We start from the raw sequence: 7,970 nt of genomic DNA, 5'->3' as shown, positions 1-7,970 counted from the left end.
CTATAACAATGGTCTAAAAGTAAATTAGATATTCAGTTGTGAAAAAGTTAAAAATGTTATTATTGTTATCTGCGTTTATTTGGATTGGATTGTTTGACTTATCATATGCATCATGTAAGTTTTGTTTAATCTATCAAAAGAAAAATATTTTATTTGCAAACACATAATTTTTATTAAGTACTTATTTTTGAATTAGGTAATGCCTTTTTCTAATGCAAATTACAAAACACCCAAATTGATGTTTTATTCATTATAAATAAGTCTAGAATTCATCATTTTACTTTAGATAATTGCAGCCTTGGAAGTCACAACTGTAGTGAGAATGCAGTTTGTGTGAACACAAACACAAGTTTCACTTGCCAATGTAGGGAAGGATTTATTGGCGATGGTTTAACATGCATGGATTTTGATGAATGTAAAAGTAGTTACAATTTTTGTGGCGACTTTGGATATTGTCGAAATACAGATGGACGTTTTTATTGTGGATGTTCAAAGGGATTTACTGACAAACAGGGTGGAAACTGTTTAACAAAAGATCAATGTTTGGCTGATGTCCGGAAAGTTTATGATCATGATTGTGATTCTGGAATTTGCTTTAAAACTGGTTTATGTGATTGTGGCCCAGGTTTTATATCTGATCCTACTTATTCTACTACTTGCAGGGGTATAGATGAATGTTCTCTTGATTATTGTCATCTTAATTCTACTTGTAGTAATACAAGGGGAAGTTATACATGTACATGTGACAGTGGTTATACTGGTGACCTACTTGAATGTGAAGATGTGAATGAATGTGTTTTACAAAATACTTGTAACTACTTTGCTGATTGCATTAACACACCTGGAAGTTATAAGTGTTCTTGCAGAGATGGATTTACTGGAAATGGACAACAATGTGAAGATATCAATGAATGTCTTAATTCAAGTTTAGTTTGTCATTCATTTGAAACTTGTGTTAATATACTTGGAAGTTTTTATTGTAAATCTAAATCTGGTGAACCAGGCTACACTGATTTTGATGAATGTAGTTCAAATACAACAAACTTATGCCATGACAAATATGCTACATGTAACAACACCGTAGGAAGTTATACTTGCTCTTGTAACCCTGGTTTTTCTGGAGATGGTTTGGGTTGTGTAGATATTAATGAATGTTGGGAATTAAGTTATGACTGTGGTTATGGGGGTAATTGTCATGACACACCGGGGAGTTTTCATTGTGTTTGTTGGTATGGATTTGATCATGAATTTTCTGAAAGTTGCGTTTTACCAGAAGATTGTTGGAAGGATTATTCTGGATGTCACAATGGAAATTCAGTCTGCAAAGAGGGAGGAAAATGTTCATCCTGTGGTCCAGGTTTGTACAAACCTACTGGAAGTTATTGCCGAGATATAGATGAATGTTCTCTAAATTATTGCCATCCAAGTTCCACTTGTAGTAACACAAGGGGTAGTTATACATGTACATGTAACAGTAGTTATTCTGGTGATCTTAATGAATGTGAAGATGTAAATGAATGTGTTTTACAGAATTATTGCAACCAATATTCTGATTGCATTAATACACCAGGAAGTTATAACTGTTCTTGCAGAATAGGATTCACTGGAAATGGTCGCCACTGTGAAGATATCAATGAATGTTTTTTAAATCCCTGCCATGTAAATGCAACTTGTATAAACTCTCCTGGTAGTTACTTGTGTGAATGTGAGAGTGGTTATTCTGGCAACGTAAGCAAATGCCAAGATGTAAATGAATGTATTTTGTGGAACACTTGTCATATAAATGCAACTTGCATTAACACTGCTGGAAGTTATACTTGTGTCTGTTTAGCTGGGTTTTCAGGAAATGGACTGGATTGTCAAGATATCAATGAATGCCAAGAATATAATACTCAGTGCTCTACTCATGAAACTTGCATTAACACAAATGGTTCTTATGTTTGTGCATGTGCAGAAGGGTTTAAATATTCTGGTGGACTCTGTATTGACAAAGATGAATGTGCTAGCCAGCCTTGCCAAGCAAATGCCTTGTGCACAAATTCACAAGGTAGTTTTACATGCTCTTGTGTCACCGGCTTTACTCGAGATGGACAAAATTGTGCTGATTTAGATGAATGTGCATTAAATTATTGCCATGAAGATGCAAGTCGTCGTAATATTTATGGGGGATATGAATGTGTGTGTAATGTTGGTTTTAGTGGTAATGGGGAATACTGTGAGGATATAGATGAATGTGCTTGGCAACAACCTTAAACTATTTTGTTCTGTTGTATAAGTTTCTTATGTAAAATGTTTTATAACACAAATTTATTAATCCTTGATTATTAACTATTTTTGAGTTCAAATGTTATTACATAAAAAATATAAAAATTAATGTTCTTGTTGTTCTGTAGTTTTTGGTATTGTATCTTTTACATATTATTTAATAATCTTTTATTTATAAATATTTAAAATTTGACTTTTCAAATGCTTACTTTCCTTTGAAAATTTTCAATAAAAAATGAGTAAAATAAAAAAATAATTATGTATTAACTGATGTATTTAAATATTAATTAATTTTGCTATGTTGTTGGTAGCTTATATATCATATCTACAAGATAGCTGGTATTACAAGTATTACTTACAGTTGCAATTTCCTTTTACTTTCCATGTGGGTTTCCAGCTATAAACATTAGGTGGGTTGATTCCTTCATATTTCCTATATCAATGGTTTTAAAGTGAATTAAATATTCAGTTGTGAAATAGTTTAAAATGTTGAAGTTATTTTTGGTATTTGTGTTTATTTGGGTTGGATTGTTTTGCTCAACAAAAGCATCATGTAAGTGTAGTGATAAACATATTACTTAAAAGTTAATTAATATTTTACTAGGTTAACTTCATAAGTTATAAACTACATAATTTATTAGTCTTGGCAAAATTTTGCTAACACATTTATGCTTTGTTAGTTACGTATATATTATTGTAAGATGAAAATTGTTTTAGATAACTGCAGCCTTGGAAGCCACAACTGTAGTGAGAATGCAGTTTGTGTGAGCACAAACACAAGCTCTACTTGCCAATGTAGGGAAGGATTTACTGGTGATGGTTCAACTTGTACTGATGTTAATGAATGTAGTAATTATTACATTTGTGGGTACTATGATTATGGATCCTGCCAAAATACTATTGGAAGTTTTTATTGTATTTGTTATTCTGGATTTACTGACAAACAGGGTGGAAACTGTTTAACAAAAGATCAATGTTTAGCTGATGACCGAAAAGTTCATGACAATGATTGTATATATGGTATTTGCTTTAAACCTGGTTTATGTAGTTGTGGTCTTGGTTATGTAGTGGGTCCTGGTAATTGGAATATTTGTAAAGATATAGATGAATGTTTTCTTAATTATTGTCATCCACGTTCTACTTGTAGTAATACTCGTGGTAGTTATACTTGTACATGTAACAGTGGTTTTTCTGGTGACCTATTTGAATGTGAAGATGTGAATGAATGAGTTTTGGTTAATAATTGTAGTTATTTTGCTGATTGCTTAAACATACCTGGAAGTTATAACTGTTCTTGCAAAGATGGATTTGTTGGAAATGGACAACAATGCAAAGATATCAATGAATGTTTTAATTCCAGTTCAGTTTGTCATTCAAATGAAACTTGTGTTAACATACTTGGAAGTTTTTATTGTGCATGTCAATCTGGGAGATGCGATTTTGATGAATGTAGTTCTAATACAACAAACTTATGTAATAAATATGCTACATGTACCAACACTGTAGGAAGCTATACTTGCTCTTGTAATCCTGGTTTTACTGGAGATGGGATTGGTTGTGATGATATCAATGAATGTTATGGAAATAATCCATATGACTGTGGTAATGGGGGGTGTTGGAATGAATTGGGAAATTTTCATTGCTATTGCTGGAAGGGATTTGATCAAGAACACTCTCAGTTTTGTTATTTGCCTCAAGATTGCATAGAATACTATTGTAGTTATGGATATTCAGTTTGTCATGAAGGAGGAAAATGTTCATCTTGTGGTATTGGATATCACCAACCTCCTGGTGGTAGTTGTATAGATATAAATGAGTGTTCATTAAATTATTGCCACCCAAATTCTACTTGTAGTAATGCTTATGGTAGTTATACATGTACATGTGACAGTGGTTATTCTGGTGACCTATTAGAATGTGCAGATGTAAATGAATGTGTTCTGGCAAATGCTTGCCATATAAATGCAACTTGCATTAACACTGCTGGAAGTTATGCTTGTGGCTGTTTAGTTGGGTTTTCAGGTAATGGATTGGATTGTCAAGATATCAATGAATGCCAAGAATATAATACTCTGTGCTCTTCTTACGATACTTGTGTTAACACAAATGGCTCTTACATCTGTGCATGTGCAGAAGGGTTTAAATATTCTGGTGGACTCTGTATAGACAAAGATGAATGTGCTAGCCAGCCTTGCCAAGCAAATGCCTTGTGCACAAATACACAAGGTAGTTTCACATGCTCTTGTGTCACCGGCTTTACTGGAGATGGACAAAATTGTGCTGATTTGGATGAATGTGCATAAAATTATTGCCATGAAGATGCAAGTTGTCGTAATATTTATGGGGGATATGAATGTGTGTGTAATGTTGGTTTCAGTGGTAATGGGGAATACTGCGAGGATATAGATGAATGTGCTTTACAACAACCTTAAACTATTATGTTTCTTGTGTTAAGTGTCTTGTAATCCTGAATTAATTGAATCCTAGATTTTTATTAATTTGGTAAAAATATTGTCTTAACATAAAAATAGCAAATTTAAAAGTAAATTTACTTTTATAAGTGTTAGTTGATATATTTGTGTTAGCGGTTGTGATTCTATTTTAAGTTTAAAAAATATTGTAACTTTTATGTATCACTTTTTATTTAAAGTTAACAATTAAATTAGATTTTTTCCGATTTATCATTTAAAACTTCGGTATTTTTTATATAATTAAACACTTAATGGAATTTTAATTAAATGTATATATAAATGTGTATGCAACATATTAATAAACTTATATCAATAATATTAAAGTATTACTCACAGAAGCAATTTCCTTTTACTTTCCATGGAAAAGTTCTATGTGTGGGAGTAGGTGAAATAATAACAACAGTACTTTATTTCCTCATAACCACTTCATCATTCTGCTTTGCCAACAAAACATTTATGTAAAACTGTATTAATATAACACAAAGTTACTATTTCTACTAGTTAGCTTTAACTTAAAAAAACATTCAAGAACTTTCCTGATTGCTTTAAGCAGACTAACACAACTTGATAAATTGCGCCACAACAAAAATTTTTATAGTTTTACTTCGCCGTAAGTTGGCGCCGCTGAGTCACAACAACAAAACACGTTTTGTTTTTTACGCTTTTAAAACTTGAAATTTTGCAACAAAAAAACGGCAATTTACTTTTATAATGTTTACAAAGACTTTAAATATAAAAAATGATATCTAGCAATGCTTTATATAAACATCACGTAATGTTTTATTGTTGATAATAAATAATTTATAAGTTTTTTAGCTAAAAATTTCGCCTTTTAATATTTTTTGACGGTTATTTCTATGAATTTTATATCATTGCACCCACTCATTATGACTTGCATGCAAATATAGGAAATACCTTGGCACCAAATCAGATTAATTCGCATCGCCTTAATTTAATGACATCGCAAAATTAAGCCGAACTAGCAACGTCATTGTGATAATATTGTCTGGCATACTTGCTTTAAAGAGAAATAAAAAACCTGGTCATATAAAAGTACAATATTTTGTTTAAGGTCAAAGGGCGAACCTATAGACACAATATTGACATACCAATAGTAAAGGAAATGTCATCTGCAAACAAAATACAAGTATCAAAATCCAACAAAAACAAATTTGATTTAGCCTACGTGACCAACCGAATGCGCCCGACTCAATAATTTACACTTTATCCCCTTTTTCTTAATTTAATTCTCTCGCATTATCAGCTCTCTCGTTTCGTGACGTCAGTTATGAAAAATAGCGACGTTTGTTTACGAAATAATACGCGACTGTAGTAGTTAATTTGTTACGTTTTTAAAAATTTCTAAGAATTCGAATGCTTGATTTTTGTATCATAATGACTATGTATATTTTTTTAAAAACCAAATTTTATAAAATTTTAAAACTAAAAATTGAAAAGTTAGTTTTATAATAAAATGCAATTTTACTAAATTTTTAACAAAAAAAATTTACCCCAAAAATTTTAAAATAATATTAAAAAATAATTTTACCTTTAAAATGTATATCGCACGAATACACATCGCAGATTTTCACACGCGCATGCTCACGTGACTTTTACACGCCCCCCTATTTATTTACAATTTCTAAACCAGGTGATAATTAAGTCCAAAGTTAGAAACGCACGTTCCAGACTTACCGGGAAAATAATCGAATTTTGTATATAAGTAAAAGAGTATAGACACTTATACGCATATGAATAGGTAATAAGAATATGTGGATTAGGCCTGCTTGGTCAATATGAGCATATGTCTTATAGTAAAGGATATAAGCTAGGTATGACGGATTTGTTAAGCCTACATTACAAATTTGAAAGGTAAGAAAAAAATTTTAATTTACTTAAAAAATATTTTTTAAAATTAAATTTTATTTGAAATAATTTTTGGCGTTTTTTTAAATCAATTTTTCGATCGCGTTGGCGAATTGAAAAAGCGAAAAACCAAAATAAATGTTTTGATAAATTATTCAACAAAAAATCATCCATTTTTTCCAATTTTTAAATTACCACCAACAGCACAAAATTTAAAATAGTTTCAGAAAATTTCAGTACGTGCACTAACCTTAAAATTCCAGTGAAAACTGAAAATTTAAAATGTAAATTAAGTATTTTGTTATGATACGCACGTGCTTATTTAAGAGAATTCCGAAAGAAAAAAGGCAGCGCTTCTCTTCCGCTCTGTTTAGATTCTTTCTATTTTGTCTCTAACAGCAGTGATGTCATAACCCAACAGAAAGCCAACACGTTAAAATCAGAAAAACAGACAGACGACCTTCACATTTTGATGTGATATGAAAGAAGAAAGAACTTGAGAATAAAATACTATTTTACTTGGCATTTTCTGCAGTTTTAAGCACATAAATTAGGCATTGATTTAGTAATTTTTAGAATATTATGAATATTGTCGGCCGAGCACACATAAGAAAATATGGCCTATTGTTATAAGCTAGTAAGTATTTACAGTAGGCTAGCTATGTTAATTCAGCGGGCTAAGAAAAACTATTATCTTTTTATCACTTAAATATCGTGAAATATTTTAGTATTTGAATTCTATTTTTGGTAATATAATATTTTAATGTAGAAATTATAATACGGTAATTGGGGCTTGGAAGTTATTTTTAATAATTTTTAATATAAAGTTAGGCTTGTGTTTATATTATTACTGACTAATTTACCGATTTTTGGCTGTTAATATTCCTCTGCATATATAGATGCAGCTTTATGGTTTAAATATTTTGTAAGGAAGTCACGTTTTGAACAGCTAAAGCGGTAATTGCATGAAGTTTTTGGCTTAAACAAGCTATATCACTGTATTACGTATTGCGCTTTATAATAAGTAAAAACAAAAATCTTAATACTCAAATTTTAATTGTTTTAAGTAGTGTTTAAATTTTGAAAAAAATTAGGTAATAACCTAAGTAAAATTAATTTAAAACCCTGTCTGCAACACAAAGTTATGTAAGAATCGCAATACCTAGAATTTGTGCACGCGTGATATATGTAGTTTAGATAAAGGGTTATAATTAATAAACTATACGTTGTTCCGGTCTATGTATTACATAGCACAATGAACATATTTACGTATTACTGTCATGTATATAAATACAATCATATGTTAAAAGTATAGTGATTTAATGTTTACTATGATAGCATATTTATACATTTTGTCACTAACGTTGA

General features: G+C 30.7%; 1 protein-coding gene across 1 annotated transcript; it reads left to right on the top strand.

Moving 5' to 3' along the window:
* Window positions 1–46: 46 nt before the first annotated feature.
* Window positions 47–4,672, top strand: LOC145760328 (uncharacterized). Its single transcript, XM_082574191.1, has 4 exons — window positions 47–114; window positions 287–2,251; window positions 2,983–3,441; window positions 3,496–4,672. The coding sequence occupies exons 1-4, from the start codon at window positions 54–56 to the stop codon at window positions 4,566–4,568; spliced, it is 3,558 nt and encodes a 1,185-aa protein (XP_082430317.1). The 5' UTR covers window positions 47–53; the 3' UTR covers window positions 4,569–4,672.
* The last annotated feature ends 3,298 nt before the right edge of the window (window positions 4,673–7,970 follow it).

This window comes from Corella eumyota, chromosome 7 (assembly GCF_963082875.1).
Source record: "Corella eumyota chromosome 7, kaCorEumy4.1, whole genome shotgun sequence".
NCBI classification, from domain to species: domain Eukaryota; kingdom Metazoa; phylum Chordata; class Ascidiacea; order Phlebobranchia; family Corellidae; genus Corella; species Corella eumyota.
Note: the sequence above shows the minus strand (reverse complement) of the source record. Positions and strands in the feature narration are given on the sequence as shown.